The sequence below is a fragment of the Engystomops pustulosus genome, chromosome 4 (genome assembly GCF_040894005.1).
Source record: "Engystomops pustulosus chromosome 4, aEngPut4.maternal, whole genome shotgun sequence".
Classification (NCBI taxonomy): Eukaryota; Metazoa; Chordata; class Amphibia; order Anura; family Leptodactylidae; genus Engystomops; species Engystomops pustulosus.
Window position 1 is genome coordinate 161,058,505 of NC_092414.1, and position 27,642 is coordinate 161,086,146.

Consider the following 27,642-nt stretch of genomic DNA (forward strand, 5'->3'; position numbering starts at 1 on the left):
GCTTCAGGGTTAAATACTACAGCATCAGAAAGGAACTGTGCAGCAGTTTTGTGCAGATTACTAGGATCACAGCATGTGTGATGAAACCCCCCTAGTGCGTCATGTCCATATTCCAATACTAGAATACAAATACATTATTCACCATCTTTCTGCTACTAATAACTAACCTTTAGACAACAGTAGTTAAAGGGGTTATCCGGTTATAAACAATTACTTAGGGCCAGGCTGGGGTGGGCTATTTAAAAATAATAAACATGTACCTCCTCTGGCGCCGCCGATGTCCCGCGTCGCGGCCCGTTTGTTTACAGGGGAAGAGAAGCCGCGCACAGGGAACTTCTGGTTCGCGTTGTGGCCGGCTCCTCGCATCCGTCCCTATTTCTCAGCGTTGTAAGCACTGGGAGATGGTGTCGGATGGGAGCTTCCGGCACTGCGCCGGTTTGATTACAACGGTAAGTAGATGTTTGTTATGTTTAAATAGCCCAGCCCGACCCTCAGTAATTTTTAACACCCGGATAACCCCTTTAAAACCTAAACATCAACTGGCCATCTAAGGACAATGTGTTATTGACTTAACATAAGACTGTAAGCTCTTGCAAGCAGAGCCCTCACTCCTATTGTTCCACATGACTGTATGTTTACATTTTCCCTATGACAGTCATGGCGAACCTTTTAGAGACCGGGTGCCCAAACTACAAACACACTTATTTATTGCAAAGTTCCAGCACGGCAATTTAAGTAGTCATTTATTGCTACCTGTTCTACTACAACTTTCAATCATATTGGCGTCTTGAGGACAACAAAACAGTTGAAAGAAGAAGGGCAAATTTTGACTAATGTTAGTCGTTATGGTCCCCCTGTACAGGAAGAAATGTGAGGCATAGAGGAGCTCTAAAGATGATCCTCCATTTTCCACATGTTCTACCTCTTCCTGCAGTCCCAAGCAATCAAGAATGTGTTGCTTTAAAATAGCACTGAGAGCAGCATTTCTCAAGTCTCCTGGGACTGCAGGATGATTCTTTGAGTTCTATGTCAAGTGCTATATTGATGGCTTGGGTGCCCAAAAAGAGGGCTCCGAGTGCCACCTCTGGCACCCGTGCCATAGGTTCGCCACCACTGCCCTATGATTTCTAAAACACAATTTAATGGTGCTATATAAATAAAGACTATTATTAAGAGACTACTAATGGTCTTTAAACCTTAAAGAGAACCTGTCAGCAGAAAATAACCTAATACACCACTACCAGTATGTTGCCAAGCAACTGAACACCTTCCAGATCATGTTTCTTTCATGACCCAGTGGGGTGGCATGATCCAGAAAATCTACTTTGAAGGTAGATGTAAACTGGTTGTATAAAGTCATGGAGGCGGAGATTCATGGTCTCTCTTCCTCAGAAAGCCCTCTTTACTGTAATTGATGGTCCTGCATCCAGAGAAATCACTAAGCAGATCTCCTGAAGTCCAAAGCATGATGTCAATTACAGAGAAGGAGGCGTTCAGAACTCCCCACTGGAGTGTTAAACTCTCCTCCATCTTGACTTTATACAACCAATTTACATCTCACTTTAAAGTTGATTTTCAAGATGATGTCACCATACTGGGTAATGAAAGAAACAAAAACTAGGAGGTATTACGCTGTTTGACAATATACTGGTAGTGGTGAGGCCAATTGCTGATGACAGGTTCCCTTTAAAGGTGCACCTACAGTCAAGTGTAACTGTGGACTCTTTGCCATGCATGGGTGATTTTTTTCTGAACAATGGCATTGCTGTGTCCGTTATCCTTGAGTTATGGTGCGGTTTGGGGTTCCCTATTACAGTTTTGGCACTGGTGCCCTGGAAAAACAAGTTCTACCCCTGACTCTGAGCTAAATATAGTGACTTATGACTTAATGTTTATTCACAGATCAGTTACACAGAGTATAATCCCATTGTCAGCACAGCCGTAGAACACGACACTATGCTAAAAGAAGGCTTGCCATGAAACATTAATTTTGAGCATCTGCTGTTTTAAGAGTTGGAATACATTTGAGAATTTCATCTTGAGGGAACCATCCTGTGTTGTGCTTTATCCCTAGGCCAGCATCCAGAAGGAACTGTTCTTCAGAGATGTGCGATGTGTACTGGAGGACAGGCCCCTGGAGGCCGTGCACAGCAGCCTGTGGAAACGGCTTTCAGTCTCGGAAAGTAGACTGTGTACATAGGAAGAACGGCAAAGTCTTGGCTGATCAATACTGTGTGTGGAAACGGAGGCCCTCGACTTGGCAGCACTGCAATATTACATCCTGTGGAAGTATGCAAATATTTGGCTATTACAATCATTGACAATTATATTAAAAATAAAATCTCCAGAACAGATGTGTATAATTGCCAATACAGAGCTCTGCTTGTAACAAGACCTCCATTCATTTCAAATGTTTCTATAACCTATACGCAGTGGAGGCAGCCATTTTGTTGGCTGAACAAATATTAACTCTCAGTATTTTAGGAAGTAGGGTTGTTGCTAAAATGTGAGGTACAATGCGTTTGACACCTCATTGGTATCTTTGGTTAGCTGTGATTTACTAGACAACGGCCTTGTACATGTTGGCTGCCTCCTCTTTCTATAAGCTATGGGTATGCTTTATTGTGATGTTATGTGCTACATATGTGCTTTTATTCCAGCTTTATGTTTTTATTTTACAGAGGGCGAATGCAAGGACACAACTCACTACTGTACATTTGTAAAACAGCTTAAGCTGTGCTTAGTAGATCTCTACAAACAAAGGTGTTGTGAATCCTGTAACGGAGCATAACCTCTCCGGAAAACCGTACTCTGCAGTAAACTGAAGTGATGGGAAGGATCCCCAGACATTTGTATAAAGTTTGTACATTTAGGTTTTAATGCTTACAGTACTATTCAATGGATGTGACGTTTAGCCAAGCCTGATGCCTTATACAGCAATGAAAAACCTTACATTTATTGTTGAAAGGCGGCCTACCATACATATCCTAGAGATAAAAATGTCCATATCTGTTCTGTTGAGTTTAACTCATCTGAGGATCCACTTGGTCTTCCTTCTATTCCATGGTCATTCCTTATTAGCGTAGGCAGGATAGTCTTTTCCTTTGAATGGTTCATCCATCCTTAGTATGGTTAAAAAATACATGAAGTTATTTGACGCTACATCAAAGGTTAATTTGATGAAGAGAATTTGTTATAATAGATCATATGTAGAAAGTTACAAAACCGGAAGGTGAAGGCTTTGGGCGTTCATGACTGTAGACACGCAGAGTATAGAGGTTGCTATATACTAAGCTGGTATTCTGGCAGGTACTCTACACAGCCATGTGGTTCAACTATCTTTGGCTTAGTATAATAGGCCATGTCCTGAAACAATTATTTCCATACAGAACCATTGTTCTTGCCAGTAGTATCTGTAATTCTGTATGGTTTTAGAAAGCTAAGAATTTTGCCAAGCTTTAATACAATCCTATAATTGCTTTTGGGCAGGGTGTTCACTTGTTAGTGGTTATGCAGCCTTGCCTCCCATTCAACATCCTATACTACCTGTATAGTAGAATACCATAAGTCACCACATGCAACATGTACTATTTTATCACTGCAGTAAACATATGTGCTGTAGTGTACATATAGGTGTGCGTGAGTTTTTGTGTAAGATGTGTATGTATGTATATATATATCAGCAGCAGTATTAATTCTATAAGATAGTGCCATATATTACAACAGTGATCTGTGGAGAGCAGTAATTCAACTTTTCCCATAGTCAAGATCCCTTATATTTCATGTTTAGTAGTTGACTATTTCAAATGACAATATAAGACAATCTGTAGTACATAAACTGACACTTAAAAAGCAGTGGGCCAGATTTATCAAAAGTAGTGCAGTTTGCCTCACGAATGTGCAGGGTACTCCAGACTATTGAATACTGGCACACGGTCTTCAAATATCTGGTGCACCCTGCACTGCTCTGGTAGTGTGCTTCATCTTTTTCTGTCCGACAATAATGCACTGTGCCGCGATTCACTAAGATCGTGCGCCCGATATCCTGCATGTGTCACTTCCCCGCTCAGGTCAGACAGAGTTCTCCTTCTTCTTCCTGGTGCATGTAACTGCATTGTCTTGCGGCACAATTTGAAAGTTAAATCCCGTGCTCAGTCCGAATCAGTTGGATCGTCCGACAGCCCGCCCCCAGTTGAGGTCACATGGAAGACGGCGCCGCTGCTAGTCTAGACAGTCATTGACTAGGGTAAATTTTATTTAGTTAGACAAAAGAAACAATTAGAAGGTTATCCAATTTATAAAACCCATTTTTAAATATTATGATAATTTAAGTGACTAGAGGAGGTCACATGTTCAGTTCTCGCTATTATCTATAAGAGTGAGATCTGCACATGCCTATTCATTTGATTATGAATTTCATGCTTCTTGCTCTTGGGTTCCTCCATATGATATAGATGGTTTCTGGTGATCTCATAGGAAAATTTTCTTCTGACCAGTTTATAGTCACAGGTCCCCTCCAGCAAAAAGATATTGTCGAAAGCAGATGACCCCTGAAAGCTTTTCCGGGAAAATGCTGTTTTGTGATATCCATCTGTGGAGTGGCTGCCCATAGTTGGTTTGTAAATTCCACTGTCCTTATAGGGAACCTGTCACCAGGGACTGTATTTTCACTAAAGACAGGTTGCAAAAGCTCATTACAGCTGCATTGCAAATATGTCTTGCAGCCTTCTCTCAGCATTTTCATTACAATAAAATTGTTTGTTATAACGTAGCTGGCTTCCTACCAGAGTCCTGTGGTGAAACCCAGGGTTTGCTTTGGTTTGGATGCATTGCAAAAAACCAGGTGACTTGTTTGTGCTGTTCACTCCCTCCTTAGCTCTCAGCCCCCACCTTGCTGCTCGTGTATAACTCCCGCCTCCCCCACTGATATCAGCTCACCAGGCTGTGAGCTCTGTCTCTGTGTGAGTGAAGAAGCAGGAGGGAGGAGTTATACAGGAGAAGAAAGATGGTAGCTGAGAGCTGAGGAGTGAGTGAGAAGCACAGACAAGTCCCATGTTTTATTTCAATGCATCTAGTCCAAAGCAAACCTGGGACTCGCCAAAGGATTCTGTAAAGAAGGTAAGTTAAAACACATATTTGCAGCACAGGTGTAATGGGCTTTTGCAACCTATCTTTAGTGAAAATGAGGTGTTTGGTGACAGGTTCCCTTTAACTAAGTTTAAATTATTTTAAGTATACATATATGCACAGCAGAGAAAGTGACTGCATTAGCTATTGGCTGGTCATGGGTGTGTGCAGAACTGCAAGGCCATTAACCATTGGTTGATTTATAATAATGATTTAAAATAATAGAGACATCAACATAGTTCCTTTGGCAATGCTTAATGGAAATCTACCATCAAAATCCAGCATGGATAAACCAGGAACACTTATTCATAGATCCAGGCACTGTGTCTGTGGTGATCTTCTTATATTTTGTTATCCATGGTTTCCTTCCTTCTAAAATCAGGTTTTAAAATTGTGCATTTCGCCCAAGTGGAAGTGCTCACTGCATAAATGCTGAGGAATCAAGAGGGTGAGACAGTGTAACAGCCTGTAATGCCAGATCACAGAGGGGCTGAGTTAGCCCCTCACGCTCATTAGCATATTTATAAAAGTTGATTTTAGAAGATAACAATATTACCACAGTCACGGCGCCTGGATCTATGCAGTGTCCCTGATTTATTATGCTTTATTTTAATGGTAGGTTTCCTTTTAAGTCCACAAGTTGTAATAACACAATATCCTGTATATTTTCTTTCCACTGTTTTCCTTTAGCTAAAATGTTTGGAATTTTGATTTTCACACTGTTCAGTCTGGGAAGTCAAACTCGAATGAAACCTGTATTATTTCGGAAATATAATTTCCATTATTATGACTTTTCACCAACATATTAATTTCTTTGCCAGTCTATTCCTGTACTATGCTTAATATTCCCAGAAATGTTTCATAGCTCTCTTTATATGTAGTGTATAATATATCATTTCCTGTGTTATGAAGAGCAATTTAAAGGGGTTTTTCATTGTTGCCGCCATGCAATTAACTCATCAGATCTTGCTTAAAGATGTGGGACCTGGATAGGGTAATAAGATGTTAATTAGAAGTGCTTCTATGTGTCCTATATGTATATGAACATGTGTTTGGTTGTGAGCCCACAAAATGCACATGTTCGTGAGGCCTAAGGACGTACCTGCTGGGGCACAACACAGCACATATAAACACCACAATGTATCCTAGCAAGACCCCACCTTAAACTTCAGCCATACATCCAGATAATGGATGCTTTACTAACCACAACTGATGCAGTCAATCACATCATAACTTACCATAAACTTTCTCCACAATTTCCAAGTTTACTTCCCAATCAAACCACTTTCCGATGCAAACCTTCCAGTTTATGGCCTCTATCACTGAATGTTAGACAGAACTACTGTATACAACTACTCCAGTACATTTGTCTTATTAATCCATAATGGGTCTTGATTGTTACTAGAGATTTATAAATTAAGAAATAAAGTTTGTAAAATACTTTTTGTACATATTTATGGTCTGATTTTCAAGTGCAATATTTTGTTCTGTACAGTGTTTAATAAAGATTTTAGGACATATATTTTCTTATTATCAAATCCCTTCATATGTTTCCTCCTCGTATTTAACAATAAAGTATGACAACTTGTAGCACTTTTTGTTGGCTATGACAAATGTGTCTTTGGTGTATGCATGCAATATGGAAGCACAATTGATAGTTTTTTTTATTCTTATTAAAAATGAGTTGACATTCCTACAAAACTTGTTAATCTTATCATAAGAAACAATGGAAATGCTTTTGCGTCTCATGAACAGATTTACAGTATTTTGACAATAAAATATACTTCTTATCCTGACACTGAGGAATCTTTTATTTCCAGAATTTCCTGCTCCATTCACGGGTATTAATACATATTTGTTTAGAGAAGAATTGTAGGTAAAGTGATTGAATGACAGCAATTAACATGGCAAAAATACATTTTAAATTTCATATAAAAAAAATAAACCACAAAGTTATTAAGACATTAATGATACCAATATTGCCTGAAGATGACTGTTATTGTATGCATTAGGTTTATACTGATCATAAAATGTCTCATGAATATGGTCTACAAGACAAAATGTCATGTCATGGAATAAAAAGACAGGACCTTAAAGGAAATTTACCATTTGATTTCAAGCATGATGAACCAAACATACATTGAGAATGCTGTAGCTACACTGATGCAGGATCATATTTCGTGTAATCCCTGTGCTGAGTGGTTTTGCTGAAAAAACAATAAAAAAATTATGATAATGAAACTCAGTTGCTCCTTTGGTGGGCTCTAGCGCTTTTCCTCTCACATTAGTTATACACTGCACCAGGGGATGATGTAATCACTGTGTTGAGCCTGACAGGCAGAAGTAATCAATGGTTGCACCATCCTCCAGCTGCTGTATAAGAATGATCCAGCTCGGGTTGATTAGTCATGTCTGGAAGAGCAGCCAGCTCCACGTAATCTGTTTATGAACTGCAGGCAGCATGCAATCTGAATGTTATGTTTTTTCAGCAAACCACGCAACTCAGATTAAACAAGATATGGTTCTGCATCAGTGTAGTTACAGCATTCTCAAGGTATGTTTGGTTCATACTGCATGCAATCAAATGGTAGATTTCCTTTAAAATATGAATGCTTTGTATGCATTGTTTCATATAGATTACTTAATACTATACATTGCTTGTGATTTTAGGGTTCTGCATTACTTCAAAGGATTTTCCTGGATATTCTACAGTACGTTAAGGGTAGATCAGCGCTATACAGATTCCATATGATAAGCCGTTTTGATCTGCTTGCAGCGTCACATTAACTGTACAAAGGATCCATTTTGTGACAGTGTCAGGCCCTTATTAATCTGATATAGTTTACCTATTCTGTGTATCAGTCATCATTATATAGAAGTCAAAAACTCCCTTTAAATGGGAGCGCCATTGCAGTACCATTCATAACCAATATTGCTATGTAGGTGCAGCACTGTGCTGTTCTTGTACCTATTCAGGAGCACAGCAGTTTGTTTATACAAATTGCCATCTCCACCAATCGGGTTTTAATGTTACTACATACCTACCTAACTAGTACCAGTGGAATAACACCATTGGACCCTTGGTGTGAAGCTTTGGATCTGGGTCCCAAATACCTAAACTCTCGCTAACAACCTGCACATTACACTTGAGAATACACATATATGCTACTACTCACAGCACCATAATCATGCTCCTTATATGTAGTTCTCAGTATGGTGTTTAGCAGTTCTCATTAATAAAAGTAGCCCCCGTAGCCACAGTAGCTCCCTTAATAATGAAACGTCTAGTAGCAGCCCCCTTAATATTTCCAGAGTAGCAGAAGGGCCCCAGGTCATATTTACATAAAATGAACTCAGTACTGACTAATCCCATGGCTTCCTCTTTTTTCTTCTACAGCAGTGGAGGCATTTGCACATCTGGCTCTGCGCTCTACTCGCACACAATGTATGATAAGATGGTGGCGCTGCCTGATGACATCATACAGTGTGTGCAGGCAGACGTGTCTTTGTCTGCTCTGCTATTGTTATCAATTGTATGCATATGTCTTACATGCATATAATTGGTTCTCTTCCCCCTCTGAGGGACCCGCAGCGGGCAGACCCTTCATCCCTGGTTGCACCCCCGGCAACAGCAATCATTATGCTACTGTCCAGTACTGTATATTTGACTTATTCTATTTAATCTACTAAAGAGTTATTCTGGGACCACTGGGACCTCACTTATAACAAGACTGGGGGTACCTTTCATTTCAATGGAATGGCTGGTTACATATATGCATGAATTCTGTTTTCACTTCACTGGGACTGCTGGACTTTAAGAAGTAAAGGGCTCCACTATATCCAGCAGTCCCATGGAATTTAATAATGGCAGCCACTTTCTTCATAAGGGGGAGCAGCCTACTGATCAGCAAGTTATCTCATATCCTATGAAATGACCAGCATAACCCTTAACTCGAGGGAAAGGGTTCCACTCTTGGCGTGAAGGGTATGCCTAAGCAGCCTTATAAGCTAGTAGCTAAGATGGCTCCATTAAAGAGGAGTGATGGAGTCATATAAGTCTCCCATCCTGGGGAAGTCCTGGTGATGCCAGTGTGTGGGAGTAAGGATACTGGAATGGGCAAGTATGTTTTGAGGTTGCATATCTGTGTAGCGGTGACCTTATGTGTTTCATATGCTGCTGTCTGGGGGGTAGTAATCCCGATAGCTAATTCCTTTTACAATTTGTAGAGGGGTAAAGCTGCACAGCTAGACTAGCAATAAAGGCATATTTGGGACTCCATGACCAAGACAGTCACGTCCTTGACCAATATTTCCTATCAAGCTCTAAACCAGGGCCGTAACCAGCAAAGGGTCCGGTCGTACCTGCTCCCAAGAGCTTCTGTGGTGTCTCCTCCGTACACAAATATATTGAAATTGTTGGTCTCTGCTTAAAATAAAAAATAGAAACATGCTATGTACCACACTAAGATATCAATGTAATATGTAGCACCCAAGAAGGGCAAGTCATGCTGCAAATGCATTCACTTTCCTTCTGGTTCACACTTTGAATAAAATATAGTTTTGTACAGGCAGTCCCCGGGTTACAAGATAGGGTCTGGAGGTTTGTTCTTAAGTTGAATTTGTATGTAAGTCGAAACTGTATATTTTGTAATGGAAGTTCTAGACAATTTTTTTTCTTTTGCCCCAGTGACAATTGGAGTTTCAAAATTTTTGGTGTAATTGGACCAAGAATTATCAATAAAGCTTCATTACAGACATCTTACAGCTGATCATTGCAGTCTGGGACTAAAGTAATAGCATCCAGAGAGCTTCACCAGAGGTCACAGTGGCCAGAGGGGTCCGTCTGTAACTATGGGTTGTCTGTAAGTCGGGTGTCCTTAAGTAGGGGACCGCCTGTATTCTGTTATTATGTGGAGGCCACATGTAGATTTTTTTCTCTCTGGACAGTGTTACAGAGAAGGCAATGACAGTCGTGTTATGTTTGGCTGAGATTAGAAGTTTTACATTGGGACCGTTGTCTTTGGTTCCATATCCTTCATTTCCTAGTACATGACTCTGACACAGACTAACAGCTCACATACCAAATCTAATAAAAATATGTCAGTGTCTGGGTTTCCTTCTCTGTACAGCCACACTTAATCCTAATTTAGCTTCTTCCAAACAGAAACTGTCGGTGAAATTAATTTCTAAACTGGAACGAAAGAGGTGCCGAAAGTAAAATTTATTCATGTTGCTGCAAAACAATCATATGGAATTACAATGGTTGGACGTGGTGATTTATTTGTTCAACACTCGGTCAGAATACACAAATGAGATACATTTCCTTCAATCAAATGTAACATTAATTCTATGATTCATCACATAATACCGAAGGCATGGAAGAGGTTACAGAATTCATAAACAAATTAATTTCTGAATACTTAACATAAATTTCATTTTGAATGATGTAGCCTATAAATGTAGTTCTATTCTCTAAATCTAAACACTAAAGTGGTATATACATAGCTTTTTAAAGGTTTTAAAGTTAGCCCTTGCCTTTTCTACAAACTTTGCATAAATCAATAGTTCAAGTGAACGCAAGAACATTTGTAATACATCTTCTTAGAGAAAAGTGCTTCTTTCTTCAAAAATGACTTCAATTATCCGTCTCCATCCTCACTACTAAACTGCATCTCACTTTGGTGGATTCCATCTTGCCAGTAGTATGACAGAAGCTCATTGAGGTGTCAGATTACTCACAACCTCTATGGAGAAGGGAGGGGGAGAAATGAGTGACTGCAGCAAAGTCTCCTCCCAACAACTGTGCACAGAGATGAGGCGTGCTAGAATATGAGGCCTCCGAGTCACATGATGACTAAAAATAGAGTTGTTCCCCATGTACACACACTGGACTACTGATTCTGCAAAGTTATAGGCTTAGAAATGCGTAAATACTCATAGCTGTTTTTCTCTAATTATCTCTGAAAAACATTATTAGTCTGGATCTATTGTCTTTGTGAAATCTATTTTATCATGTTCTATATTTTTAGCAGGTGTGATTTATTAGGGATTACATGAATAATACTCTTTATTAAAAGCTGTTACAAAAAGAACAAAACATTATATCAAGATTTTATTAAGGATTTTCGGATAATCCTGCATTATGATATGACAGCAATTGCTTTTGCAAGGTTCTTCTCGTTTATGCTGGAAAATGAATTATTTTCTGGAGTAAGAATCTTCCTGAACATTTTGTGACCTCGGCTGTCGACATTCTCAAAGACATAACCTGGTGGTGAAGGGTAATTTGCAGGGCAGATTTCATTCTTTTTGGGTGTATAATCTGAGCGGTATAAGGTTCCACTTTCAAATGGGACGGAGTTTCGGACTGCTGCGTTGGAAGGCTTAAAACTTTCTGTTGGGTGGATTTCGTAAGGAAGATAGTGGGACTTGAATGTAGTCAGCCCATCAAATTTTCCAGTAGGCTTTGGAATCTGGTGGTCTTTTTTGATCATTTCTTGACGTCTCGCTTCCCAGGCCCTAAAATCTTCCTTCATTGTAGAATTTCCTTGAAAGGGAACATTGGTTCTCCTTCCGTGAGACACTGGCCGAATAGGGGCAACATAACTGAGCTGGTGTGGTACATAAGCTAGATTAGTTGTAGTGTCTAGCTCCATGTGAGTAGTAGGTGGATTATATTCCAAAGATTTATGGACATAATGTGGTGGAACCTGCCATGGCTGAAAACTATCACGAAATTCAGTGCTGCCATCAAATCGGGCATTGCTACCAACTTTATTGTGCTCTGGTTTACAACTCTTGGTTATTTCACCAAGAGCACCTTTAAAATTTAGACGATGGGTGGTGAGATCTTCAAATGGTTGACTGCTGGGCTTATACTCCTGCTTTTCTCTTGCAGCCCTTGCTTCTATTTTATAGGGAACATATGAAGTGCGATGGCTTGTAGTGCCATCAAAAGGCACATCACTGTGTTTTGCTACACCAGATGGCTTGAAACTTTCTCTTGGCTGTATTTCTTTAGGAAAAAAGTCATCCTGGAATGTAGTTGCATTTCCAAATTTCACATTTGGTGGTTGATAAGAATGTTCTGGCTTTGAAAGTTCTCTTTTTTGGATGTCCCATGGTCTGTAGTCATCTTAAAAGAAACAAAAAACATGTAAATATTTCCTATATTCACATTTTTCCTACCAGCTTTTCAGCATTTCTTACCCTCTTGATATCAAGACATCGAAATTGCTAGTGCAAGAGTCAGAAAAAATGTAATGATGGGCTACAAGTGATGCCGATTACTGCACCTGCTGCAGCCGATCACTGGCCCCAGTGGGTCCCAGTAACATTAAACCAGGGCCTGTTGGCTTTTAACCCCTGTCCCGGTGTCAATGTGATTGTATGAGGTTCTTGGATATATCATAAGAAAGGTTGACAATTAGAAGAGGATGACTAGCCCAATTAAATGATTAGTTCTTAATTTTTGACATTCACACTTTAATCGGTAGCTGTTGCCACTTTTGCATAATATATTCTCATCATCAAGTCGAAAAATGGCAATATCTCTGTAAGTACCATGCGGGAAATATGCAAATACGTTTTCCAGGATGGATTAAGGTAAACATTGCCTCTTTAGATACCTTGAAAGGCAGCAGCTCACCATCAAGCATGAATTAGGAAAAGCCCAATGACATGATGCGGGATAAAAGACAAACCAGTAGATCTATTCCCGAAGCAACAGATTCCCATCTGTAGACAGCGCTATTTTGATCTACCTGCATCTCTTCAGTACAGTGAAAGGAACTGGTTTAGCTGAGTGAGAGGCTTTTGAATAGAAAGTAAAGGCTCTTCCAGAAAAAAATTGTGCTGATGTTAGGGCGCATTCACACTGCCGTTGCCCGCCGTACCGTAACATGGCGGCGCCGGGGAGAAGAGGAGGAGGAAAACGCTGCTCACCCTGCCGCCCCTCCATAGGAATACACAGTGCACGGCGCCGTATTCCATAGAAACATAGGACATGTCCTATCTTTCTACGGGCTACGGAATGGTACGGTGTCACAAGGCCATTGAAGTGTATGGGGGACATATATACACCGCACATATGTCGGCCGTATATACGTCCCACCCATACTTTCTCGTGGATGTAGCCTTAAGGTGATGACTTACAAGGTAAATAAGAGGCAATGTTTTACTTATTCCATAATGGAAAATGTATTTGCATATTTCCCAAAATCTCAAAGTGAAGCGTCGATGGCTGTAAGTCTCCAAACTCCTGCAAAGTGGCAAAGTTTCCGACCCAAGACCATGTGAGAGCATTTTAACTCCACGTAGATTTCTCTTTTTCATTTATTCCAATATGAAGAAAGGGACAATTTGAGAAAATGAACCACTTCACCCTGTTTGTCACATAATACAGAACAAAGTAGTCTAAGTATATGGTTTGTACTAGATTTTGTCTCTCAATGTGAAAGAGAGACAGACTAGAAAGATTTTTACATTTTATTTTAATATCCAAAGTGACTAAGAGTTATATGTACTTTTTACCTTTATATGTAGGATTTGTGTCGAACGTTCCCAAATTCCCTTGCCTTTTTTCCACAGGTCGTGCTGGAATCATTGGTTCTACCTTATAGGGGTTAAAGTCTTGCTTATAGGTTGTCCCAAGGTCAATGTGACCAGGCTTCGGTTGATACTCTTGGTGAGGACGTACTGGACGATTAGTTACTCCATATGGAATATAGTCGGACCTGAACATAAAAACACAGATGTGTGACAACATTCAGAAGAATATATGACAAGTCCTATCAGTAGGAGATATTCTCAATCCATTTCTTTGTATAGATAGAAACTACCCTATAAGAAACATTGCACTGCCTGCAAAGACCCCTGTTATTGTAGGGTGAAAGCAGGTAACATTAGTAATATCTGATCTGTGTCACATTTATATATCATTAAACACATTTACTTAAAGGTTGTTATTCCTTCCATCTTGCCGCGGTTCCCCTGGTATTCATGCTTTGGTTTCATGCTTTGTGGTGGTTGGATGCTGTCATATTGAGGGTATTTTTCTACATATTCAGTCAAAACGCAAGGCTGATCAGATTTCTCGAAAATTTTTGTTGGGTTGTGTGGGCAACGGTGACGCCTGCCAAAACAAGAAAAAATGAATTTACTAAGTGAGTTGAAATTGGGTAAATATACAGTAGTCTCATATGGCTTCTTTTCAAGTAAATGGAAATCCATGTAAAACTGGTCATACACATAAGATTTCTGGAGGCCATACACTTACTTTCCTGTCCAGGTACCTCCTGTACATATGTATGTTCAATTGGGAGAGAGGTAAAAGCTGCACCAAAACTGTATATTCTTAAAGGGGTGTTCAGTCATAACAAGTTAGCCCCTTTCCACAGAATAGGGGCTAACTTGCAGATCGGTGGGGGTCTAAGTGATCACAAGAAAGGTGGTCCAATGTACCACTGCTGACCCCAAAAGAATGTAGCAGCGAGTCGCTCCATTAACTGTCTATGCAATGGACATAGACATATAGATAGACATACAGATAGCCTAGCACCATACTATTCTATCTCCATCACAGATTAATAGAGCAGCAACTGGACTGTCTGCTCTGTTCATTTGGGGTACAAAGGACCCACCTTCTCGTGATCTGTGGGGGTCTCTTACAGTCAGTTACACTTGTTGTGACTGGACAACCCATTTAAAGGAAATCTACCATAAAAATCCATCATTATAAACAAGGGACACTTACTCATAGATCCAGGCAATATTGTTATATTTGTTATCCGTAGCCTTCTTCCTTGTAAAATAAATGTTAAAAAATATGCTAATTAGTCTGATGGGCTCTGGTTTTCAGAGCCCCTTAGTGCTACAGTGTCACAGGCTGTTACAATGAACAGAACATTTCTCCTCCATCCCTCTGCCTGTGTAATCTAGCAGCAGAAGGAGGGGGAGGGGAGACCTTCTCTGTTCATTGTAATAACCAGTGAAACGACATCAGAGCCCCTCAGGCTAATTAACATATTTTTAAAAGTTGATTTTAGAAGGAAGGAGGACATGGAAAATAAATATTAGAAAATTACCACATTCACAGTGCCTGCATCAATGAGAAAGTGTCCCTGGTTTATCGTGATGGATTTTGATGGTGGATTTCCTTTTACTGGTTGAAGACATTGGACGAAATAGATTGTCCAAATAAGTGGCCGTTGTCGCATTTGGACAATCTATTTTGTCCTTGGGATTGCGCTGACACTGTCAGTGTGCCAGCGTGATCTGCAGCAGGAGACCGGATGTTACATACAGCCTGGTCCCTGCTGCTTCTGCCCGTCAAGGATCTTGCTCCTTGCCGGGCAGTTTATCCCCTTAACTACAGCGATCAAAGACCTCCGTGTCTGCCATTTATGGTGCCCTATGAGGCCCAGTAAAATGGTGGTGAAAAACCCTAACTCGGCTTATACTCAAGTCTACAAAAAAACAAACACTCTAGTCACCTTTCTGACGCCCCCTGCAGGTCCTCTTCTTTCTTCAGCGATGCTCTGGCTCTGTGTCTCTGCACGGTTTGGTTGCATGCACCATGACGTTGGCCGCTTGCTGACATCATAGTGTGTGCAGATGGCGGCGCACGCACTATCATGTCAGCAAGAGCATCGCTGAAGAAAGAAGAGGACCTGCTGGGAGATAGGAAAGGTGAATATAGTGTTTGTTTTTTCTTATAGGCTTGGCATACCTCAGGCAGGACGCTGGCTGGGCATATACTGGGGCCAGGGGGCTGCTGGCTATATACTGGGGCCAGGGGGCTGGAAGGCTATATACTGGGGACAGGGGGCTGCTGGGTATATACTGGGGGCATGGGCTGCTGCCTATATACTGGGGACAGGGGGCTGCTGGCTGTATAGTGAAAGATAGGGGGCTGGCTAGCTATATACTGGGGGAAGGGGACTGGCTAGCTGTATATTGGGGGCTTATACTCGAGTCAATAGGTTTTCCTAGGTTTTTGTGTTAAAATTGGGTACCTCAGCTTATACTCAAGTATATACGGTAAATACATTTTTAAAAACGTAATAAATAAATATAAAAAACACACAAATATTTTGTGTCAAAAATATAAAATAACCCCACACATACACACACACAAAATAGGTATTGTCTTGTCCGTAGCGACCTTGGCCAAGTAGGTATTGCAGTATTACTGCATATACTCGTGTATAAGCCGTGTTTTTCAGCACAAAAAATGTCCCCTCGGCTTATACACGAGTCAATACATATACTTAAAAAATATTTAAAAAATAATAAACTTATGTACTCACCCTCCGGTGGCCCCGACGTGCAGCGCTGCTCCCCCGATGTATTCTCTAACTTCGTGCTGGGCGCCGCCATGTTTTTCACCCAGGCGGCGCCTAGTATGATGTCAGCAGCGGCGCATCATACTAGGCGCCGTCCGGGGGAGAACAATGCCGGCGCCCAGCACGAAGTTAGAGAAGAAGGAAGACGGGCGCCGAAGCCAGAAGAGGACCCGCGCGGACATGGGGGGAGCAATGCTGCACGTCGGGGCCACCGGAGGGTGAGTATATAAGTTTATTATTTTTTTTTATGCTGGGCAGGCTGTATACTACTGGGGCCAGGCTGTATACTACTGGGGGCAGTGCTGTATAATACTGGGGGCAGTGCTATATAATACTGGGGGCAGGCTGTATATTACTGTGGGCAAGCTGTATACTACTGGGGGCAGGCTGGGGTGGCTGTATACTACTGGGGGCAGGCTAGGGTGGCTGTATACTACTGGGGGCAGGCTGTATACTACTGGGGGCAGGCTGGCTACATACTGGGGGGATCTGTAACCAATGCATTTCCCACCCTCGGCTTATACTCGAGTCAATAGGTTTTCCCAGTTTTTGATGGTAAAATTAGGGTTCTTGGTATATACCCTTATTGTCTGGGGTATAAAAAAAATAGAAATAAAAAAATTATTAAAAATTGCAATTTTAGTGTTTCCTACCTCCCAAAACACTTCTGTGTGTATGATCCTATGGAATTACACTGAAGCATGTGCTATCCAGTGGTAACACAAAGACAGTGTGCAAGGTGCTCGGGAGGCCCAGATCTACTGATCTACATGGTACAAACTGATATAAGAAATTGAAGAATAAAAGAAAACTAAAAAAATATATACAAAAAGCCTTAAAGACTGCAAATGGAATATCACATTGATACAGTTTTGATACAGGTTTGTATTTGCAGTTTCACTCTATATACTGAGACATGATGAGCAGAATTATTGCATTAGCAATAGGGCTCAGCTCTTCTGTACTGCTGGAGGACTACACGAGGCAGGATAGAAGTAATATACAGTCTGCCTTCTGAAGAGTGACCCCTCATACTTGTTACCTTGCATTTAAGCACAATATTTGTTTGACTAGTAATGGATTACAGTTATTTCCCCATTTAGGAATTATTTTTGTGCACGTTGTTGCTCAATGTAATAATCATAACACCAATGAACTAAGCTGCAACCTGACTATGAATGCGGATCAGTACCAGGAATAGAGTGCTTATGGGGACCTCTACTGGACAGTATTGGTGTGGCAGCTATGTATTTTTACTACTCTGGTAGGAAAAATATCCAGTATTCCAAAACTTTACAGACCAGCAAGGTCGCATTAAGGAAGGTGGGGGCACGTGCAAAATCTGTTGGGGGTTCCCACTGAATACAGCCCAGACAGTGGTCCACATTACTGTTCTAAATTATCACTAATATTCTAATCTTCTCCTACTTACACGTTATCCTAGCTGCTAGCCTAGCTGGCACAGCGGCATAAGTACTGACAACTAGTCCTAGTCGCCCCACCTGTCCCACATGCCACTGCTTCCCTGAGAGTTCTCTGTCCTCCAATTACAGGTCAGGATGAGCGATCTGTAAGGAAGTAAACCCAACACTGATTGGCTAGGACTTGGCTGGCAGGTACTAAGGAGAGGGGAGGGAACAGGTGGCACTCTCCATGCAGTGCAGCTCCTGAAAAGCAGGCTGCATGCAGAATGTGATTGAGTCAGTCACTGACACAGCTTGGACATTACTGGTAGGAGCCCACTTATAAGTAAAGTGGTAGGGGCCCCTGGGGTGTGCGCCCCTAGAGCCCTCCCTATAATCCAGCCCTGCAGACGAGTATATTTTGGATCTTCATCCCACCACATTTAGGCTGATAGTTTCATCATTCAATGGACATACCTTTTTTTTTCCACTGCTAAGGCTGTGTTCACATGCGAGTTTTCTGGCATACAAGCCCTGAAATAACCCCTGCACTGCCAGGTATTGTAGTTATTTTCCCCTTTACGACGCCTCCATGCTGAGAATTGTACGCCAGTGCAGTCTATACATATAGGCTCAGCCTGGATTCTAGGCTTTTTGTCTTAAGATTCAAGAGAAAGACACATCAATGATTTTTACTGCTGATGCAGACTAGTCAGTTGTCTACCTCTGTGCTATGTAGCCTGATTGTATACCTGTCTAAGCTTGTTCATTTGTATTATCCTATCAGGAGTAGTTGGACTCCATTTAAGGCTGGTTTTGTCATTCAGTATTTGCTAGGCATTGTTGTATCTGCAGCTTATCCCTGGCTCTGTTCTGTCGGAACATCTATAGTTTCTAGTAGCTTGTTTCTTTGACTGTGATGAGAGATTCTGTGTAGTTTGTCCTGTCTGTTCCCCTTTGTTTGTGTTTATTTAATAGTGATTGTTTTTTGGACCTGCTCTGGTTGTTACCCACTATTCCTGTCCTCTCTATTACCCTCCATCCTGTATTCAGGCTCGGTTGTGTGTTTGTGTGCATGGTGGGATTTTGGGGGCCCAAATTTAGTACAGCAGACCCTGGTATCCTTTAGTCCTTTTACCTACTTTCTGGAAAGAGAGAGAGAAGTTGTTGGGTCCAGAGCTAGCCCGGGTAAACTGACCATCACCCGCAGGGAGGGACTAGCTTAGACTTAGAGTACGAGACAGTTTTCCCTTCCCTGTTTCCCTAGTTCTTGCTGCTATCTTTATTTTTTCTGCTTCCTTATAAACCGTGACAGTGCCATAACTATTAATATAGTTGTGGGCCTTATGAGACTTTGCAATTGGGTCCATAAGCTTCTATGCCTCTGACCACATTCGGCACTTTCCCCGTAACACAGGACAGAGGATACAGTATGTGTCTCATTAATGAGGGTCCTGGAGAACAGGGTATTGGGTCAACTGTGTGAATAGAGTGGTTGTGGACATGTGTGACCAGTGACCTAGATAGATAGATAAGTGAAGCATTTTGTCCGTTCAGGAGAAGTAAATAGAGAAGTGGTCATCATGGGCGTAACTTGAGGGGGTGCAGAGGGTGCGGGCGCAACCAGGCCCAAGAGGTTTAGGGGGCCCATAAGGTGTCACTTTCCCATATGAGAAGGCTAGTACTGTCAACCATACATTATAGTCGGGGCCTGGCACAGACTTTGCACTTCAAGTTACGGCAAGTGGTCGTACATGTGCACCGTTGCTCCAGTCACACCAGATTTGTGGGGCTTCAAGCACTGGACAGACACTGTCTGGAAAACCAAAATCATAGAAGAGAAGCGGATAAAAAATACCATAGCAATTCATTTACATGCCCTTAGGTTTTAATATATACATTGCCTCTTACGGATAAGGAATATGTGTTGTTCATGGTAAGATCCTATTAATATGTGTCAATCAATTATATGTATAATTTAATCTGAACACAATAAAAATGTCAGGCTTGTTATGTCTGATAACTCTTTGTCCCCAGTTCTAGTTAGTCTATGTAAGATGGAAGTATATATGTGTCAGTCAATGCAGTAACACATGAAGTGGCACTTAGCACTAATGAGTAAGTGATGAGGACGAGTGTTGTTGTTGGTACAACACAGATCTGGTGGACACGTTGTCCTTAGTAACTGTGTACAGCACATCATAGACACACCCAGGTTACACTGCTAGGCAACTACTCAACATACACGGATCCATGCAGAATTACCCATGTCACCTGCTGAGAGGCTAATCCATCCATTGTGGCCATGACGTGTATTACACACCTCTAGATGTTAGTGATGAGTGTCATAGATGCTGATGCCATCATTGTATACACAGTTTATATAAGCAATAAGAATTGTGATGTGATTTGTAAAATCCAAGGGTCAGAAGGTTCCTAGTTCTAGTCCTCTAAAGCCTAGAATTAAGTAGTGATATGAGGCTCACATGCACCCAACATACACTATGCTTGTATTCACAAATGCAATCGCACTCAGTGGGCGATGTATAACATCATTTAATTATAATTGGCATGTAGTATGGTTATTCCTGAAGCCACCAGACTTGTACGCCCAACTCTTTCCAATATACATTTTACAAATCAGTATTACTGCTCCTTATTCCAGCTTATATCATGCCAACAGTAAAGGGAGAAAAGTCAGCGGAAGTCATAGACGTCCTCATTCTTCTGTAAGGCCTCATGGACACGACTGTATGGTCTTTTCTGTTCTGTATATATGGTTGTATTCTGGCTGGAAATACGGGATGTATGGCAACATATTGCATTGTATCCGTATCATATCTGTATAAAATACAATGGGCTGGCAGATGATAGATGGCTGACTATTGGCTGGCTGACAGAATGCACCTCCCACTGGTTCTGGATACTGCATGTATATTCGGCAGCATACAGTGCACAGCTATCTGCAGCACGTATTTAAAGGACACCTGTCATCAGGTCTGTGTCACTTGCCCTGTCACCTCTACCTGTTGGAGCAGCTCACAAGGATCCCATCCCAGCCTTTATCTAGTTATTTCATACATTATTCATTGTAAAATCATCTATTTTTTATCATGTAAATGAGGCTGGTCACATGGTCAGAGGCAGTGATGTCACCGCTGTTACCCCTCCCCTCTCCTCCCCCTGCTCATGTCTGTGTGTAATGTATAGTAAAGCATGGCTAGTGTGTGTGCTGCATCTGCTGACATGCTGCATCCTCCTAATATACAGGTGAGAGACACAGACATCAGCTACACATGAATCTGACATGTTCTGCTGTAACATGGCTGCCTGGAGCTGTTGTATCTCTCCTATACACACACACACATGCACACACAGGCTGCAGGGGGTGTGGCCACCAGCACCAGGAAGCTTATCATTATACAGCCTCACATCATTATACAGGCTGTCAGTCAAGCACTGGGGGTGTGGCTGTGCCTCCCACTCATGAATAAGCTGGACAGCTTGAATATGCTAATGCTTCATTGGACATTTCACAGGTCATTTGCATACAGCTTTAGGACCTCATTGCTTAGGTTTACAGGCATGTAGAGGGACAATGAAGGGATAGAGGCAATGCTCTCTAATGGCAGTTTATGAAAATATATTTAGTTTAGGGGGGTTATTTTGCATGACGGGTTCTCTTTAACCCATATTTTATACATTCCCATTGACTCCTATGGGCCATATGGAGCGGAAATACAGTGGAAAATAGGACATGCTCTATATTTTTATATGTCCTACTCACAGTATGGTACGGTGGACAGTAGGGCCATATTCCCATTGACCAGTGGAACGCATGGGGCCTTATATACACCCGTTTTAATACGTTCTCTACACATTCGTGTGCATGGGGCCTACCTAGATCATAAATGATACCAGTGTAGCAATTTACAACACAGTGCCACCACACCATTCTGAACAAGGGCCAATCAATAAACTTCATATCTCAATGGTATGGGTAAATTTAAAAAAACTTATAAGTTTATAAGCTCATTTCCAAATCCCACTTCTCAGCAGCAATTCTAAGGGACTGTGACTTTTTTCACTGTTCTCCCCTCTTCATCGACTTCTATGGGAAGCACGTAACCTGATCTTACAAAGAGCTGAGGTGTTGTCTACTTTCTGGAGATGTATTTTATTAGCAAATTTAAAAAGAGGTTGGCGGGAAGAGAGGCAGGAAGACACCTGATAAGTGGACAAAGAGGATTCTTCTCTGATAAGATATATTACAAAGTTTCTTTTTCATATGAACTGTTGATATGTAGATTAGGCACTTGCTGCATGGATTGGGCGTCTGCAGCTTCTCTTGCACTGCTTTTCCCAGCTGGTTCCCTCTCTTCTCATCCAACACTTCCTCATACATCCTAGTTGTAAATCTGCTTTTTCATCCAAAGTTATAGTTTTCACATCCAAAAAGAAATCCTGCTCATGTGCTCAAAGGCATAACTAGGAAAGGCAGGAGTGCGCCAAGGAATGCCGAGGCTACTAGCCAAGAAAGGCTACTCCACGCCCCACTAGCCTATCAAAAAATTAGCATATTAGTTAAATACAGTGTAGATAAGGTTAGATAGTGTTATCAAATTAGCAAAAGATATTTTAGGACTAAAAATGTTAGTAGAAACCTACCATGAAATCTACCGTAATAGGTAGATTCCTGATGGAAGCTTCCCTTTAAGGTCACCTCCCTTAGGAAGTGACAAAGCCAAGAGGTGGTGGCAATATGCGTGGGACGGCAGCCTATCTGTATCTTATCATATGTCTGTTGCCAGTGTGTATCATTCGGTCCCGGCTTGGATGATAACTGGGGGAGCCAATATTCTACGGTGGTCTGTGTTTGTAAGCACATCCTATGTTTTTTGTGCTTTTTAAGTTTGCATCCCAATAAATTTGTATATGTTTTATTATTCATCATTCATAATTGTTGGCCTGTTTTTTAACACCAGATCTAGTCAGTGGATGGTCACTTTCCTAAAGAAGACGCTTCAGAAACTGGAAAACCTCTCTGGTCAAAGTGGTTGCTGGAAATTTGGTTATGAGTGAGTTTTCTGATGCCAGGGCAGATCAGTATCTAAATTGACTCAGGAGGAGCCTGTGGAGCCTGTTTGCATCATTTTTCATAAAGCTGGGTTTATTGGGTTGGGATTTAGCTGGAAGTGTAGGTGTGAACATCTTAAAGAATTAGCTGTGAATCTCTCCAGAGCTGGGAGACTGAAGACTAGCACAAGAAGGATCAGTCCTGATAAAGCTACCAAATTCTATATAATTTACTAGAGTCTGCAGAAGAGTCCATCATCATCCAGAGAAGCAATGACTAGAATGGCTCAGTCCTCACCACACTGCTATTGGCAGGTCTGTACTGGCAAAAAATTATTCATTATTTATTTTTTTTTATTGCCCACATTCAGTGGAACATAATATCTATATTTAATAGGGAGATACTGCAATAAGATCCCTGTATATAACCTCCATATAATAATGCAATATGCATCTGCTGTATTGTAAAGCGCTACGGAATATGAAGGCGCTATAAAATTAAAGATTATTATTATTATATAGATGTATTAAGGGGGGCGCCTGTTACAGGGCTTAATGATTTGGTATAAACTCTTACTAACTAGCTAGATAGATTATAGTTATATGACACAATGTACAATGATGGATAACAGAATTGAGCCCTGTCGCACATTGAGCCCTGTCCTTCCACTTTGTCCAGCAGTTTACGGTAATTTCTGCTATAGAAACTAGAACCATCTTCAAATATGCTTGTATCTGATTATAGGACAGGGTCTGAACAGGGCTCTAAAGAAAGACAAGATCATTATCAGGTGTCTCTGTCTTTCCTGCAATGTTTGTCTATAGGGTCAAAGCGTGGCTGTTTTCCCAAATTGCTTTTATATTGTCTTGTCTGATCAGTTGTTGTATATATATAACAACATCTTTATTTTGTTAATAAAGATTACTTTTTGTTTGCTACTTGACACACGGTTTTGTGTTAAACTTTATATTGTACACTGATGGATACATGCCTATAGATGGCATCATGTAATAAAATGATAGATCATAACTAAATGGATTGAAAGATTGTAAAATATTAGACACATAGACAGATATATGACTGGATATATAGATAGATATGACATAACAGGCAGAAATGTTATAGTTGCTGATGGAAACCAATCAAAACTCAGCTTTAATCTTCTCACAGCTGTTTATAAAATGAATGCTGAGCTCTGATTGGTTTCTCAGACCCTTGTGATACATCTCCCCCCATAGATTTCCTGTATACCTGGGGGGCTCTCCCCTGTGCCGCCCCCCATCCCCAGGTTTCTTGGTTCCTACCCGCAGGTGCAGATCTCGCAGATACACTTGCGCTTCATGTCCGGGTTAGGAGCGCGGTGACACTGGGGCAGTTGCGCGGTGCGGCAGTCAGGACTCTCTCACTGTGAGAGCTGGGTAACCAGGCAAGCAGGAGGTCGCCTAGTAACAGCCGCGCGTCCTGTCAACAGCGCTGCGGCTACGCGATGACGTCACACGCAGGGAGTGATGGAGGACGTGCAGTGCTGGGTGACTTCCGGGTATGGGCTGCACATGTTGGAGCGCTGCTGCTGCTATCGCTGTCAGTGACTGGGAGTGCGGGGTGAGATACTATGTACGAGCTACCTGTATGCCACATAGAGAGCCGGGGATGCAAGTAGTCACTGCTGTATGACACATCCGCGATGGTGCAGAGCTGCCCGGCATGTGCTAACATCATTATGTCCTGTGAGAGGAGCGGATGATGCCAGCTAGTGCCCCTGTAGTCATCATATGTGACAGCCCCTGGTAGAGGTTACATATCTAGGCAGTCACCGTTACTACCCCCGATTATTATGTACATGTTGTCATCTGTAGATATCCAGTATCATCCGTGGTAATAATTCTTTATTTATATAGCGCAAACAGATTACGCAGCGCTACACAAAGTATGACAAATTGGTCCCTGTCCCCATGGGGCTCACAGTCTAAACAACCTAACCTTATGCTTTGGAGTGTGGGAGGAAACTGGAGGACCTGGAGAAAACCCACGCAAACTTGCAGAGAACATACAAACTCTTTGCATATGTTGACCTGGGTGGGATTTGAACCCGGGACCCCAGCGCTGCAGAAGTGCTACTCACTCAGCCACCGGGCCGCCCCCCTAAACATGGAGGCTACACCCCTGCAGTAACACGAGGGAGGGGGGAGATCACAAATAAAAAAACATTCCCAAAATGTGTCCTTGCTAATCACACCAAATACATTCTTCTGCTTATATTTCCGGCTGAGTAGTGGTGATACAATGTGTAATAAAGGTCTACATTTTTATTTACCACTAAGTAACACTTTTTTTTACTTGACTCTTTCTATATATTGAAAGTCAGTTTAGCCAGAGACAACATGTACTGCCACATTTAAGCTTTTTTTCTTGATAATTAAAATCAGAAAGAAAACTTGTCTTTTAATTCTTATTTGTTTTTTTGGTTTTTGGGTTATAGAATTTTGACTTTATATTATTTATCTGATGTTGCCTGAGATGCTGACACAGTAGTCTGGGGATTTTTGTGTCCGTGGGAGTTTTTTTTGGCTTTGAGCTCTGGACAGGTCACAAAGTGCAGGGAGTGATAGATATTTAGTGACAATCCTCTATTATCATTGTAATCCTGCTAGGGACAACTGAGTAGAGTACAGTATACAGAAGAGGGAAGTGTATATTATTAGTATACTGGTCAGTTAAAAAATGACTTCAAGATTTTTTTTTTTATATATAATTGAATATAATATTGTTTAATGACATTTAAATTATATTTTAAACAGTTGGTAATTTTCCACTGATGCCTTCCTTTTACATTCTTTTCTCTGTAATAAACTACATTAGGGCCATTGTGAGGTGTCACATGATGACCAGTAGCTATATGCTTTCCATAGAAGCAGAATGCTCATTACATCAGTGTGAATATAAAAATTATTATTATTAAAAAATGATTCTCTCTAGCTCCAGGGCAATGTAAAAAAACGTATTTGTGTATATATACCGTATTGACTCGAGGTACCTAATTTTAACACAAAACTGGGAAAACCTATTGACTCAAAGGTCAAGCCTAGGGTGGGAAATGCATTGATCACGACCTACACCCAGTATATAGCCAGCCTCTGCCCCCTTAGTATATAGCCAGCAACCCCCAATGCCCAGCCTATTAAAAAAAAAAAACCTCACCTTTCCGATGCCACCGGCAGGTCCTTTTCTGTCTTCTGAAGCTACACATCCAAGTCCCCAGCAAGCGGCTAACGTCATGGTGTGTGTGATGAAGCAGGGACCCGAAGCCGGAGCTTCATAAGACAGAAGAGGACCTTCAGGGGGTGTCGGAAAGGTGAGTACAGAGGGTTTTTTTTCCTTTCAAAGATTCGAGTATAAGCCGAGTAAGGGTTTTTCAGCACATTTTTTGTGCTCGAGTATATATTTGGAAGCCGCTGTAATTGACGGCTTACTGCAGCTGTCCAGCTTTAAAAAAAATTGATGGCTTATCTTCAGTTTTTTTCTTAAGTTGGATTTGTATGCAAGTCAAAACAGGTATATTTTCAAGTGTATTGTCACTGTGACAATAGGATTGTTATAATATTGGGTTGTCGTTGGAACAAGAATTAACAATAAAGCTGTTTAGCAGACATCTTACAAATGATCACTGCAGCCTGGGGCAAAAGTCCAGAAAATTGCCTGCATCCAGAGAGCTTCACCAGAGGTCACAGTGGGCAGAGATGGCTGTTTCTAATTGGGGACCGTGTGTATTGAGTGGGTGCTACACCTAGCATCTCTGCTGGTTGACTGCATGTTGTGGTCACGGCACTCACAGACCATTGACAACCCATTCATTCAGTCACATGACCTGTCCATTCCAGGGAACCGGGTGGACTAAAATACCAAGCACAACCCCTGAACCATGTTCAGAATGTTGGTTGAGTAGAAGGGAAGACTCACAGTTCACACTGTGCAGCACTTGGGGTATTGTTCTAGTACTTATTGACATGTGTGTTTCTGTTTTCAGGTGAGACATCATGGGGCTGGTAAGTTTGGAGAAGATCATTGCACTACAAAGGAAGGCTGCTAACATCCGCAATATATGTATATTGGCTCACGTGGATCATGGTAAGTGACTAACACATCCCTCCATACGTGTTCAGTGCAGTCGAGAAGGGTCTTTTCAGCAGCAATGTGATTATGGCTGACACTTCCTCAAAGTGATCATAAATGACACTGTTCATTTGCTAAACTGTCTCTAACACGTTCTGATTTGTTTCTATGGGTAATAAGTTGTATATTTCAGACAGTTTTAACAAGTTGTGGTCTTATTTGTGCCTGCATTCTATATGTGTCATGCTGGGTAGAATGTGATAAGATGGAATGGGGAGAACCTTTTGCATGAATAGTCAAATACACCCTGTTACTTTCCCTTTCTGGTTTAATTCAGTCATTTTCTAGTGTGTTGCCGTCTGTCCCTCTCCAGGGGATTGTTGTAGTTGAATTGTTAATCTTTTCCTTGTTTTCTAATAATGTATCTATTTTCTTGTTCCTAAGGTAAAACGACTCTAGCGGACTGTCTCATATCCAGCAATGGGATAATCTCCAACAGATTAGCAGGAAAGGTATTACTTCCCTCTTTGAGTATTTTTATGAGGAAAGTTTGAGCCACCATAACCACTGTAACGTGTGA

At 41.3% G+C, this 27,642-nt stretch overlaps 3 protein-coding genes across 6 annotated transcripts in view; 2 read left to right on the plus strand and 1 right to left on the minus strand.

Annotated features, from left to right (window-relative positions):
* ADAMTSL3 (ADAMTS like 3) overlaps positions 1–6,923 on the plus strand; it is a 332,874-nt gene extending 325,951 nt beyond the window's left edge. The window contains exons 30-31 of the mRNA XM_072148344.1: positions 2,075–2,289; positions 2,682–6,923. Coding sequence (XP_072004445.1) covers positions 2,075–2,289; positions 2,682–2,791 — 325 coding nt within the window. The 3' untranslated portion in view covers positions 2,792–6,923. The remainder of the gene's footprint in view (positions 1–2,074; positions 2,290–2,681) is intronic.
* Positions 6,924–10,333: 3,410 nt separating this feature from the next.
* SAXO2 (stabilizer of axonemal microtubules 2) lies at positions 10,334–24,424 on the minus strand. Its single transcript, XM_072148350.1, has 4 exons — positions 24,257–24,424; positions 14,081–14,260; positions 13,660–13,862; positions 10,334–12,262 (listed from the first exon to the last, which is right to left on the minus strand). Exons 1-4 carry the CDS (start codon positions 24,292–24,294, stop codon positions 11,268–11,270), a joined length of 1,416 nt encoding a protein of 471 aa, XP_072004451.1. The 5' UTR covers positions 24,295–24,424; the 3' UTR covers positions 10,334–11,267.
* Positions 24,425–24,432: 8 nt separating this feature from the next.
* Positions 24,433–27,642, plus strand: part of EFL1 (elongation factor like GTPase 1) — a 177,741-nt gene continuing 174,531 nt past the window's right edge. Inside the window, exons 1-3 of one of the 4 annotated variants that reach the window (XM_072148346.1) lie at positions 24,433–24,554; positions 26,977–27,077; positions 27,507–27,574. In XM_072148346.1, the coding sequence (XP_072004447.1) occupies positions 26,987–27,077; positions 27,507–27,574 (159 nt within the window). In that variant the 5' untranslated portion in view covers positions 24,433–24,554; positions 26,977–26,986. Of the gene's footprint in view, positions 24,567–26,190; positions 26,305–26,976; positions 27,078–27,506; positions 27,575–27,642 lie in introns of those variants that run through there. The other 3 variants (XM_072148347.1, XM_072148348.1, XM_072148349.1) reach the window with 3 other exon arrangements.

Excerpts from the sequence above, each read along its gene's own strand:
- SAXO2 (XM_072148350.1), bottom strand. The coding sequence starts at position 24,294 with ATGAAGCGCAAGTGTATCTGCGAGATCTGCACCTGCGG. Across the intron at positions 13,863-14,080 it reads GAAGGAATAACAACCTTTAA|GTCCGACTATATTCCATATG; the intron begins GTAAATGTGTTT and ends TTTTATGTTCAG. Across the intron at positions 12,263-13,659 it reads CACAAATCCTACATATAAAG|ATGACTACAGACCATGGGAC; the intron begins GTAAAAAGTACA and ends GTTTCTTTTAAG.